The 13,327-nt window shown below is 23.4% G+C and overlaps 2 protein-coding genes across 3 annotated transcripts; one reads left to right on the top strand and one right to left on the bottom strand.

Annotated features, from left to right (window-relative positions):
* The first annotated feature begins 207 nt into the window (after positions 1 to 207).
* On the top strand, positions 208 to 2,531 carry LOC103577284 (SPRY domain-containing protein 7). 2 transcript variants are annotated; one of them, XM_014441211.2, is made up of 5 exons: positions 208 to 336; positions 595 to 680; positions 772 to 1,049; positions 2,081 to 2,183; positions 2,298 to 2,531. In XM_014441211.2, exons 2-5 carry the CDS (start codon positions 677 to 679, stop codon positions 2,393 to 2,395), a joined length of 483 nt encoding a protein of 160 aa, XP_014296697.1. In that variant the 5' UTR covers positions 208 to 336; positions 595 to 676; the 3' UTR covers positions 2,396 to 2,531. The 2 variants fall into 2 exon arrangements, with proteins under 2 accessions (XP_014296697.1, XP_008556083.1); XM_008557861.3 differs by lacking the exon at positions 208 to 336 and having other exon boundaries at positions 352 to 680.
* A 5,171-nt stretch (positions 2,532 to 7,702) lies between these two features.
* LOC103577283 (heparan-sulfate 6-O-sulfotransferase 2) lies at positions 7,703 to 13,243 on the bottom strand. The gene is made up of 4 exons (XM_008557860.3): positions 12,485 to 13,243; positions 11,957 to 12,360; positions 10,954 to 11,133; positions 7,703 to 9,513 (listed from the first exon to the last, which is right to left on the bottom strand). Exons 1-4 carry the CDS (start codon positions 12,924 to 12,926, stop codon positions 9,196 to 9,198), a joined length of 1,344 nt encoding a protein of 447 aa, XP_008556082.1. The 5' UTR covers positions 12,927 to 13,243; the 3' UTR covers positions 7,703 to 9,195.
* Positions 13,244 to 13,327: the final 84 nt, after the last annotated feature.

The following is a 13,327-nucleotide window of genomic DNA, read 5'->3' as shown; positions in this document are numbered from 1 at the left end:
AGAAAACGTATAACGTATTCGTCTATTATTCGTTCTACATAAATAATATTTATTCAAACTTAATGTTACGGAATTCGACACTAACGCTATTGTCAAAAAAACAAAAAATTTAATTTATTGTCTATGCATTTTTAAAAATATCATAATCATTAAAAATGAAACTAAAAAAAATGTATATAAATTTAAATAACAAAAATTATAATTAATAAATTATTATTTTATGATGACGTAAGATAATGATTAATCATAATAAAATATTGATTAAATGTCATGATTAGAAAACGCCATTTTTATAAAAGAAATTGTTCTCTCCTCCCCTCTGAAACAAGTGACAACGTATGTATACATATATATGAATCAGTTTTTATATGTAGTTAATCATAAACAAAATATCTGTCAGAACATGAAATCTATTATTTATAATCGTTAAATAAAAAAATTTATTTTATTATCTATCACTGATAACTAAAATGTATATTTATTAGCAGTATTTAATAATCATTATTATTTATTTACGATATAATAACTTAGTTTGTGATTATACTAAAATATATAAATTCAATTGAAATATAACATGATGTTTTGTTGCTTAAGAAATTGTTTTAACGGCCTTGGTTTCGCTAGCGCTAAAGCTCCACAAAAGGAAATTAATCCAATAACATTAGACACATTGCACATGGGTAAATATTATTTTTATTTTATTATGATTTGATGAATAAAAAATATACATAAATTTTTGAACTGAGTCATTTCTAACTATTTATATTACAGGTCATGAAGTTGTTGTTGTAATGAATGGTTTACGAGTTTGTGGGCAAGGATGTGCTCTTACAAACGTTCCATTAGTACAAAGTAAAAGTTATTTTGAAGTTAAAATAAGACAAGATGGTATGTGGGCTGTAGGTTTAGCAACAAGATCCACTAATTTAAATACATCTATCGGTGGTAATGATGCTGAAAGTTGGGCATTTAATTCTGATGGTATTATTAGACATAATCAACAAGAAATTCATAAAATTTCAAATCTTCCTCAAGAAGGAGATATTATTGTAATTGTTAACTATTTATTATTTATTTATTTTTAAAAATTAATGTAAATTGTAATACGTGACGTTTAAATTTTAAATCAGGGTGATAATAAGTTTTAAAATCTGGCACTGTCGGGATTTTGAGATTCTGAAAGTCAGTAAATTTATGATCCTCAAGTTAACAGACAATTCGCAATTTTTTAATTTTTTTTTTTTTTTTCAACAAGTCAATTACAAAAAAAAGAAAAAAACATGCACATGTAGAAAATTTAAAAAATTGTAGGTGCAATTTAAATACAAAAATTTTTTTTTTTTTACTATTTGTCGTTTTTAAAAGAATCTGAAAATTATTAGATATTGGCTAATTTTAGTATCATAGTAAATTTTATCGATAAGGGAGAATAAAAATTAATATTATTTTTAAAGATGCTTATTTAATATGTTTTAATTAGAGTATTCGTAAATATTGGTATGGTCAATTTAGGTCATTGCTTTTTGCTTCAAATTTAATATTAATTACATGACATTGAAAAGTACCAGACATTAAAAATTTTTTTTTTAATTTAAATAAACAAAGAAAGTAATTGAAGGAAACAATTAAAAAAAAATCCATGTCAAGAATGTAAAAAAAGCTTTTTGTTCTTAATGGAAAAAGTTTTTTCTACTCCCAAGTAACTTATTCATAAAAACAATAAAATGATCTGATGTCTGCTATTTTCGGTATTGTTTAATTATTTTTTATCGAAGACTACTTTTAAGAATAGTTCGTTTTTTTATTATATTATATCAGCGCGATAGCGCTTAGGGTGCCTTATGGTCGCTTTAATTTTTTTGACTCATTCACTCACATTAATTTTATCTTATTCCTAGATATTAATTTAGTAGTGACTCAAAAAATCTAAATCTAAATTGTTTTATAAATTACAGTTTATATTTATTTTTACCTGTAAATTAATTATTATAAAAGATATTTCAATTACATATGCTTATTATGAGTAGTAAAAATTATTACTCATAATAAGTAATTAATCACTTATTTAAATTATTTTTAGGGAGTGTCATTTGATCATATAGAACTTAATTTTTATATCAATGGAAAAAATATAAATGCACCAGTGATGGGAATTAAAAGTACAATATATCCTGCCCTTTATGGTAATAAATTTTTAATTAATTATAATTTTTATTAGTACATAATAAATATAATGTACAATTTGAATTGATTTATTCATTTAAAAATAATTATTCTTTATGATTTTAATGTTACAGTTGACGATGGAGCTATTTTAGATTTAATTCTTCAAGATTTTGTTCATCCACCAGCACCAGGTTTCGAAAAAATAATGGTTGAGCAATCACTACTTTAATTTTATTAATATTTATATTTATATTTACTAATGATTTAATGATTAATACAATTTATAGTTTAAAGAGTGTATTAAATATTATCAGAACTTGTGTATAAAGGAAATGAATACTTAATTTATTTATTTAATTGTAATTAGAGTACTATATTAATAAAATGAATTTTCACATATATATCAATTGAGGGATTTTTTAATTATAGCAAATAGTTATGTAAAAATTATTTCAGTGATTAAACTATACATATAAATTAGGCTTACAATAGCAAATTCAGCATCACTGGTGTAAATATTTGAAAAGCTATCAAGCACTTAACTGAACTAAACACAACTTTTGGTATATTTTTTGTATTAATATAATAAACTCGATAACAGTTTCAACGAATATATAATTATTGCCTAGACTCTTAATCATTTTTTTCTCCAACGATGTTTTTCGAACGAATTAACAGATCGTTTTTGAGAAATCTCAAAAAAACGAAAAAAAAATATTTTTTTTTAATTCTTTCGACAACAGTTTCCCATGAACGAGCAAACCGATTTTGATGGTTGAAAAAAATATTTTTGAACAAATTTTACTTTTGAAATATCTCCGAGGTTATGGTACCGATTAGGCTCAATTTCTTAGAAAATGTTGGAATTAATGAGCCGCTTCGAACACCTTCTTAACGAGCCAAATCGGTTTACCCGTTCAAAAGTTACAGAATATTTACATACGCACGTACGTAAAGTGATTTTATCGTAAAATGAAGTATTGCACTGTAAAAATACGGTGCTTACGGTAAAAATGTCGCCAATTATAGTAAATTGCTGTATTTTCCCAGACAGCATTCAAGTCGTAATGATTGTTTTACGACGTTTTTTTGAAGGCGTCCTCAAGAAGTCTTATAATGACTTCTTAAAAGTGTCATTTTACAAGAACTCTTAATTGAGAGTTCTTGACGACTCCATAAATAAGACGTCATTTTTGTGACGTCCAAATGTATTCAGTTTTAAACTTCTTTATGAAGTCAAAACTAGAAGCTCTTCAAAGTTGTCATGGGATATTCATACTGAAGTCTTATTTGCGAAGTCAGAAAAAAGAATTCTTTGAGAACTCTTTTTAAAGACGTCTTACTGAGCTCACTAGGTGACTCATTTAACATCTTGACAACTTCTTAAGGCTCGGCCGTACCTAACAAAATGTCGAATTTAAGAATTCTAATTACTTTTTGAATATTTATGGGACTCGGATGGTGAAAATCTTCTGAAGAAATTCGTCTTCTGCTTTTAGTCGGAAGCTAAGAAAATTGCTGTTATGATAATTATTTAATAAATAATTAGAATTCTTAAATTCGGGATTTCTTTGAGATAGTGATGAGAAGTCCAATTCATAAATAGGAACTCATTCAGAACTCATCAAGACGTCATTTTTGTCGTAAATTACGGCAAAATGCGGTATTATACCGTAATTCCGATTCGTCAGGGATTGTTAGAAATGGAGTTTTTCTGGATTGTCAAGTTTTTGAAGTCCTAAGAAGCTATTGAGACGATTTTTAAGGCAACATTTGAGATCCATCAGTCACGTAGATTTTGAGTTTTCTTTAAATATATTTGCATCGATTCTATCGGTTAGTTTCGAAATCTTAGCAACTCTAAAACTTGATAAAAGTTTTCAATTGTCATTGATTTCAATTTAATTAGCTGATCCGGTCATAAGAAATTCGGAACAAATATTTTTTTGCATTTTTAATTGAATTCGCAAACTCTTGAAGACAGTAGCTTAAAAATCATACTATCATATCATTTTTGAAACCCTTATTAAGTCTTTCAATAATCAGTGTAGTCAATTAAATAGTTTTAGAAATATCATCTAAAAGTTCCCAAAATAACCGTTATTCCGTACTTGAATTGAATATCTTAGAAAATATGAATTAAAATTAAAAAATTTTGAAATATTAAATTTAAAGTAATATTTGTTAAATTCTATATCTTGGTAAAATTACGACTACGTTGTCTCTTTTTCAATTAAGGTTTTAATTTTTTTTTTTTAATTAATTAAATTAATTTGAATACATTAATGACAGTTAAAAGTCATTGCATATTTTCAAAAAGTAGTGGTGGTGGTGGGGGGGGGGGGCATTGTCTGAAAATAACGTTAAACATTATTTTAAAAAATTTCGTCGTTGTGTCACCTTTTGAAGTGTATAATAATCAAAACTTTTTCAACCTTTTGATGACTAATTTTTTTACAATCGTTTTTACATTTTATTAGTTTGGTCCTTTTTTAAGCTCTCGGAGAACTTGAAAACGTAAGTCATCGTGTTTTCGGGTTCGAAAACAGTGAAATTTTGAAACTTACCCTTAGTAGGGTAACCGTTTTCAAATTTATTTCTTCTTCTAGTTTTTAGTTTACTGTTTTATTATTAATACAATACTCGTAACTCATTGTGCAATAAGTACCATGTTAACAACAGTAAATATTAACTTATTTTATATTAAAATAATAAACCAGTATATTTTAATAACAGTCATTTAAATCGAATATTACTCATTCATAAAAAAAAATGTTTCGTTTATTTTAGATGTATGTCAAAATTAATCATAACTTACGTATTAAAAATATTTTATTAATTTCTATCTCTTTATTAGAAGAGGGAAAAAATCGAAATAAACACTTTTGAGAATTATTTGTATTTATTAAAAAGTTTCACACAGTTAATATATAAATAATTATTGTAACTTTTGTATTTTACAATACAATTATTGTAATTACTATTATTATCATCTGACGATTTAATATCAAACAATTGATTTATTTTCATACATAAATATATACGTATAACATAACAATAAAAATAAGAATAATAATAATGGAGTATATAAATTTTATCGACATTTCTAATTTTAAAAATTATTTACAATCGCTTAAGCAAAATTTCAACGGTATCAATGGCATTAGGCTCTATATCGTTTATATAATAGAATTCATATTTTTATGTTCCTTTGTATATTCTCGATTTAGTATTTCGTTAATTAAAATTCTCTGTCATTTAATTCAAGTAGCGTATCTCAAATTTCCATCTTTATACAATTCCAAAATTAAATTTGCCACTGACATTTTGCTATTCGATTAATTTGTTATTACAATTATAATAAAAATTTGAAAAATATTAAAAAGAAAAAAAATATTTTTCTTTAATAATAATTAACCAATTTCAATAATTACAAAAAAAAGTCACGATTATGACATCTTAATTTTAAATTAATTAATATATTTTATAAACATTTTAATTATCATTTTTTTTTTTAGTACAAATAAGTCTATTCTTACGATTTTTTTTTAACTTTAAGAAAAAATTTACATTTTTATAATTAAACTATTTTAAAGAATATCAAAGTAATAGCTAAAAATTAGTTAAATTTTTTTTCTTTTTTTTTTTTTTTACAAAATAATATAAATATAAATTTATTGAATGAGTATGCATCATGAATTAAAAACGATAATTTTATTAAATATTTGCTCGTATTATAATTGATTATTTATTTATTTTTTAAAAAACAAATTACTCGTTTATTAAGAAAAATCTTTGGTAATTATATAATGATTTTTACAAATAATATAAAAAATTAATTATTCCAACTAATTAATCAAAAGATACAAAATTTTACTATATTTTAATATATTTTTATCAAAAATACTAATCAACTATTCACATTGATTAAAAAAAAGAAAAAAATCTAAAAATTTATATATCAAATTAGAAAATAATAAATCAATTACTGATTAATAGATTTATAAATTTGCTTAAATATTAAAATATTTGATAATTTAATTTGTTCGGTGGTATTTATATATTTTATCAATTGGTTCTACGTAAAAATATTTTAAAAAATATTGGTAACAAACTGAAAACGATGAATTATAAGTCTCCTTAGTATGGTACTATTATATATTTATTTAAAAACTAAAATCTAAATTATTTCAATTGTGACACTGAGTTTTTAATAAATCATTTTGTTGACATTTTTTATTTTTTTGTGACTAATAAAATGATTAATTTCTTTATTTTTTTAATTATTGTGGTAACGTATTGAGTCTTATTGCACGTGATATTTTTGTCAACAATTACTCATTATTGTTATATTTATTAATTAATAATATTTTTCTACTATAAATATAAAGTTTTAGTTATACTTTTTTTTTATCTTTTTTTTTTTCTTATCTAACATATCAAATCGATATTAACTTATCAATTATACTATTGCAATAGTGCACTAATAACATAGTAACCTACATGTCTAAACAACATTTTAAATGCTTAAATATATCTGCAAATGATGTTACAATTACTATCACCATTATATTTTTATATAATCAACATTTATAATATTACATATGTAGATCTAAATGACTAATGTGCGTCGTAACTTTTTTCACGCAAAAAATAAATTTTTATTGTTAAAAAACATAATTTTCTTTTAATTTTAATTATCAAAGTATTAAAAAAAAAAGAAATATAGTTTTTAATAATTAAAAAATCATTTTTTTTTTCTATGTAAAATTAATAATTAATTTTCAGTATTTTATCGCTTGTAAAAACAAATTTTTTTTTTTATGACGAATCAATTAAATTTAATAGCATAACAATTATTACTATTTTTTGAAGTTAAAAAAAAAGAAACTTATAAATATTAACGCTAAGATAGTCTGTATTTCTCTTAACTTCCGGTATGGAATCTTTCATGAATACTAATATCAGATCAGAATAAACAATTCGCGTATTGCTTACGTGTTTTGTAAAACACAATTTTATTATTATTGATTTTGCAATCAAATAATAATAATAATATTTAACATTATTTAATTTCATTAAATTAATAAAGTTTTGTTCATTACTATTTCTGTATTAAAAATTAATAATAATTGTTATCAATAGATCATAATATATTAATAATTTTAATAAAAATGGCAGTACTAATCTAACGTTAACGTCTTACTCTTTTATAAAGATTTTTAAAAATAATTTTGATAATCAAAAATTATTAAAGATGATTTTAAAAAAACTTATTTTTGTTAAATTATCAAGTCATAAAAAGAAGATATGTGTTTTAAATTTTTCCATTTAATTTATAACGAATATTGATAATTAAAAAATAAAATTTTTAGTCATGATTTATAATACTAACTATTATTTTTTATCATTCTCACCATAAATTTAAGATAACTGAATTAAGTATGATTTGAGCTTTTTTTTTTTCGTGTGCCTCAATAAACGAGGCTAAAATAATTATATAATAAATAATAGTGTACATACTTAATTAATTTTATCTAAATTAATTCTTTGAAATGGCAGAGGACAACTATTACTAATTATGATACTTATATAATTAAAAAACACAGATATGTAAGTTAATATATGCGTATACAGCCAAAAAACTTTGATAGATAAATTTTTAAAATGATGATTAATAAAATTTAAAAAAATCTATAAACAGTTAATCAATATTAATTTTTTTTTTAAGGAGGATTATTTTTAGTGATAATTATACAGAAGTGAGACTCGACATATTTTAATTTGTAAAAATATTTTTTTATGGCATTTAAAAAATTTATTTTTTATTTTTTTCATTCGTTGTTGTCTAAATCAAAATAAAAGCCTAGAACGAAATATTAAAAAAATGTTAAAAAAAGCTTTGCTTAACTTACTTTCAATTTAAATAAATTAAATAAAATCTTTGAATCCACAAAATATATTTTGAAGCCGAAAATAAATGTAGCCTTGCTTATCTATAATAACCATTTCCGTTTATCAACTTAAACAAAAATTCTCTACGCAAAATAAAAGCTTAGTATAAAAAAATTTTTTTTTCTTTTCATGATTAATTTGTTTTATAAAATTTAACGCAGATATAGAACTCTACGCTAAATTTATTTACTCTTACATACTGTCACCTCAATATGTTTAACATAAAAAAAAAATCTTAATTTTTAAATTTGATCTATTGTCAAATATCTTTATACGGAATATTTTCATTAAAAACATTTTTACTAAGCAATTTTTTATACAGTTTGTTTATCGTCTCTAAAATAATTTATACTCATTAGGGTGGTGCAAAAAACTGATTATTATTTTTTTTTTCGTGTCTCGTATGAAAGTTTATTAGTTTAAAACATTTTATGAATCCTTTCCAAAAATCAGCTCAACAAAAAATTTTTAAAGGGTCGCTCATGAATTTTGAATAATTCTGCGTTCTGTTTTTTGGCCGTTTTCGAGCGATCCTTAAATATTAGTAGAATTAAATTCGTGGGCGATCCCTTGAAAATTTTTTATCGAGTTGATTTTTGGCAACGGTTTTTAATTAGAATGTCTTAAACTAAAAAATTTTTTAGATCACCCTAACATTTGTAAATTATTTAAATGTCAAAGTACATTTGCTATTAAAAATTTTAACTCTAAAATATCAAATTTTTTTATACATCACATACATTGATAATTTGGAGTAATAAAGCAATTAAAAGTACTTTTTTTTTAATCGTTAAACTGAGTAGAATACTTTTATATATGAATATATAAATTCAATGTAGAATCTTATATTTATTTAATAGTGATCCAATTACTTTGTTATGAATTATAAATAAATAATTATCGAGAATTCTCTTTGGTTAAAACGATGAAACTTTTGGTAAATGACACGAGAAAAAAATCCTATCACGCTATAATGTGATGGGGGCAGTTCCCTGAGATATTTGAGAATTCTGCACTTAAAATATTAAAATTATTATTTTTTTTTAATTTAACAAGCGTCATTTTAAAAATAATTCAATCGTTATCAGTTGTATCTTCAATAACTGAATCCCAATTAAATTCAGTCGCACTTTGACGCAATGACAACTCACCGAGATGTTGAAATCGGTGGATAAAATATGGGTCACGATCTCTTAAACGTCTGAATCGTTCAAAAACAAGATCTTTGGCATATTCATATAGTTGAAGATCAAGTTTATTGAGCTTTCGTACCTGTTCTTTTTGTTCTGGCGTTAATGTTGCCATTGTCGCGGCACTTAATGTTGCATTATGTTGCTCAAATGCCACTGCAAATCGCATTCCAAACGTTTCTTCGAAAGAATATTGTCCAACCTATAAACACAATCATTTTTTTAAAATTAATAATCAATATCCAATAATTTAACTCTCAACGATCATAAAAAGTTTATGAGACTCCAGCATCTTTGGTCAACTATAGAAATAAAACTAATAAATATCTCGACTTAATATCTTACAGAAATATCATTTAAACATTTTTATAAAAATATATAATTTATTTTTTAGTTATAAAAAAAATACTTTTAACAAAAATAAATTTAACAAGTGACTTTTCGCATGAAAGTAAATATAAATTTTTATATTTTTAATATCTCCCAGCAAATTATTATATAAATAAATATAATTTGACAGAGGGTCAATAAAAAAGTTAGAACTTTTAAAAAATATAAAGTTCACCATTGCGTAGGATCATCTGGTCCCTACGTGGCCATTAAGATTTAATTAATTAAAATTTAATAATTAAAAAATACATTATAATTATCAAGTCATTCATTTCATGCCTAGAATAATATGTACGATATTAAATGTCTCATAATTGCATTGTATCATTATCAGTATTTATGAAAATATTTCAAAATAATAAGATAATTTTCATATCAAAATTAATTTTACAAAAAATTATTTAATTGGGTTAACTACTACTAAACATTTTGAAAATAGTTTTAAGCATCAATAAATGTTTCAAGAATTTTTCATCAAAAACTCAAATTTAATGAACAAATAAAAGTCTTGAAGCGCTCAAGTAATTCCCGAACAGAATACAATGATATTCAATTTACAGAAAATGACCCGGTGGCAAAAGTTTAAATGGAATAATTCTTAGCAAACTTTATCAAAATATATATGAAAAAAATATAACATACGAAAAAAAATCTAGCATATTTATTAGTCAATTAAAATTAATTAAATTTTATTAGTTATTCGGAGAATGAAAAATAAATTTATCATTATATTCAATGAATAAATAAAGATAGTTAATAAAAATAACTATAACATGGAATATTTTAGTATTATCATATTTATTTTTAATAGATTTATAAAAAAAAAAAATCTTATCTAATCATTAGTTCATTCATTAATAAATAAATAATTCTATAATATAAGTTATCCGATTTATTGAACAAATAAAATTTCATGAAACCTACTTAAACTTAACTGATTAATAAACTGATAGTCAGTTTAAAAATCATGATGATAATATTTAGACGACGCGATAGTTTATGTTACATATGTGAATTTATTTGAGTGAGAGCAAGTTATTATGGTACGATTAATTTTGTATGGCATACGGTCATGTTTTTTAGGTAAACAATCGGGGTTTTTACAAGAAGAAGCTCACGTTTATTTGATAAATATCAAATGTCATAAATATTTATTCAATGAGTATCTCTGATAATATATATTAACAATGATTCATTGAGATATTTATTTTGAATAATCTTTAAATTATAATAAATATTCAAGTTTACGTACTTTTTGATACTCAGTTAACATGAAAAATGGCATGAAATGTAAATTACGTTTAGCACTTTCTAACATAAGATTATCTTTTTCTGCATTCGACAGTGATGAATTATAACATCCAATAAGTGATAAATCTGCGAGCATTCTCGTTTGACGATTATTTCCTAAATTTGTTGGACAAGCCATAAACTGTAAAAAAAAAATTCATTTAAATATTATATTTTTTATAATTTACAATAAAAAGAAATATATTTATTATTATAATTATCAAATTTTTTATTTACCGTATAAAAAAAAAATTTATTCAAAAAGTGTTTGCTGTGTTGAACTTAAAAGTGTGAGACAATGACCAACTTTTTTGAATTTATTAAAATATAAAAAATAAAAAAGATTGATTTAAAACTTTTTTTGACTCTTATATCAATTATTTTTACTCCGTTTTCAAAGGGCTCAATTCTTAACTTTGTTTTCGAGCATAAAGAGTTTATAAGATGCCAGTTTTTATATTTTTGTTTGCAACTCTGATTTTAAATGTTTTTTCATTTAAAAAAACGGTAAAAAAAAAAGTTTTTAATCAATCATTTTTTTGAAATTGTATTTTCACAAATTGTACTTCAGCATAGCGAACGCTTTCGAAACCTCTTTTACACGATTATATTTATAAACTTTCATTTAAAAAATTTACTCAAATGAATTTTTAAAACCCTACTTTATTTTTTATTAAAAATTTATTTAAAAAAAAAAAAGAAATTATTTTGTAATAAAAATATTAAAATTTAAAAACTTTTAGGTTACACTATCTATAATATTGTACTTAATTTGTTTTAATGAGTTAATAAAATACAACTAAAAAAATAAATTAATTTACATAATACACAAGCTAATTTTTAAACTACTCGACGAGACAAAATAAAAAAAAAATGTATTATGTTAATGTAAATTAAAATGACGAAACCTTTTTAGTCGTACTCATAAATTAAGCATAAATAATTCATAATAAATAAATGATTACTTGTTCCAGCGTAACTCCTTGCCAAGTTGGGCCAGAATAGCATTGTGGTATATTAGCGACATTTCCACCACACCAGTGCCTTGCCCCACGCCATGTAGCACCTCTTTGAACGTGTCGGAATTCCGACAAATATCTCGCAACAGGATCACGAATTATAGTTATATAAAAGTATCTACGTTTTATACCATCACCCTCTATTTTATTTAACTCATAATCAACACAATTTGTTAGTTCCGTCCAATCAGCATGTAAACCACATTTCCAACCAGTTGAATAACGCGAAAACAACCAGTTCTCATCACGATTTGGTCGAAAACAAAAGCAACGTTTTTTTCTTCTCTGACACGAGCACGGTCTTTGAAGATCTAAATCTCTCACCAGATGTTTCCCAAACAATGTTCCTCCTTTAAAATCACAATTATTAAATTATTAATATTATTTTTAATTAAAAACAACCAACATCTATCATAAATATCACTCTATTAATTTCATCACGTACATGAATATAAATAAAATAAAAATACTCACCTGTTTTTTGTATATGGAGAAAGACAATAACATCATGAGCATTTATATCAAATTGAAAGGTATCATTGTTTAAAATATCATCATACCCAAGACTACTTTGAACACTTTGTAATTTAAATGATGGATGAATAAATAATGAATTTTTATAAGCTTCCAATGGAGAAGATGAAGATAATGAACTTAATCCTGTACCAGGTATTAATCCTTCAGATAATCTTGTTGATTCCTTAATATCACGATTAGTTAATGCACACACATGGTCCGGACAAAAATAACCAAGATACACTATGCCAGTGAGAGCAAGTAAAATACAAATTCCAATTACACTCCGTAACCGATTGCTACGGATACGAGTTTCCATCATTGATGTTTTATCATGTGTGTGCTCTGTTATAAAAACCATTAGATCACTTAAATTATTTACAATTAATCCTTTTCCCATTTTTACCCATTATTACTTTTAATTAAAGATTTTTTTTTCTCTTCGTTTATCCTTTTTTTTTTTTTTTTTTTTTTTTTTTTTTTTTTTTTTTAAATTATTACCATACAATTATTGTTTCCTTTTTTGGTATGATGGTGATGTTTTATTTTTTCTTTCTTATTAAAATGTTGGAGATGGAGATATGTCTGGTTTAAGAATTGTCGCGAGAAAACAACGCCGAGAGATGAACACATTCATTGAAGTTTGAAACTATAATGCAAAATTCACTGGTTACTATTATTAAAATTCTCATTCCACTTCTCTTTTAATCCCTACTCTTTTAGTGTTTCGTATAAATATAGAAACTATCTTTATTATTATTATTTTTATTACTATTATTCTTATCCTTATATTACTCTTAC

This window comes from Microplitis demolitor, chromosome 8 (assembly GCF_026212275.2).
Source record: "Microplitis demolitor isolate Queensland-Clemson2020A chromosome 8, iyMicDemo2.1a, whole genome shotgun sequence".
Taxonomy (NCBI): domain Eukaryota; kingdom Metazoa; phylum Arthropoda; class Insecta; order Hymenoptera; family Braconidae; genus Microplitis; species Microplitis demolitor.
The sequence above is the reverse complement of the archived record's forward strand: the minus strand, read 5'-3'. Positions and strand labels throughout refer to the sequence as shown.

Bases quoted from the DNA above. Each gene is read 5' to 3' on its own strand.
- LOC103577283 (XM_008557860.3), bottom strand. From the start codon at position 12,926: ATGGGAAAAGGATTAATTGTAAATAATTTAAGTGATCTAATGGTTTTT. The intron at 12,361-12,484 runs GTGAGTATTTTT...GTGATTTTAAAG, and splicing joins TCTCCATATACAAAAAACAG to GAGGAACATTGTTTGGGAAA. The intron at 11,134-11,956 runs GTAATCATTTAT...TTTTTTTTACAG, and splicing joins AAGGAGTTACGCTGGAACAA to TTTATGGCTTGTCCAACAAA.
- LOC103577284 (XM_008557861.3), top strand. From the start codon at position 575: ATGATGTTTTGTTGCTTAAGAAATTGTTTTAACGGCCTTGGTTTCGCT. The intron at 1,050-2,080 runs GTAATTGTTAAC...AATTATTTTTAG, and splicing joins CTCAAGAAGGAGATATTATT to GGAGTGTCATTTGATCATAT. The intron at 2,184-2,297 runs GTAATAAATTTT...TTAATGTTACAG, and splicing joins AATATATCCTGCCCTTTATG to TTGACGATGGAGCTATTTTA.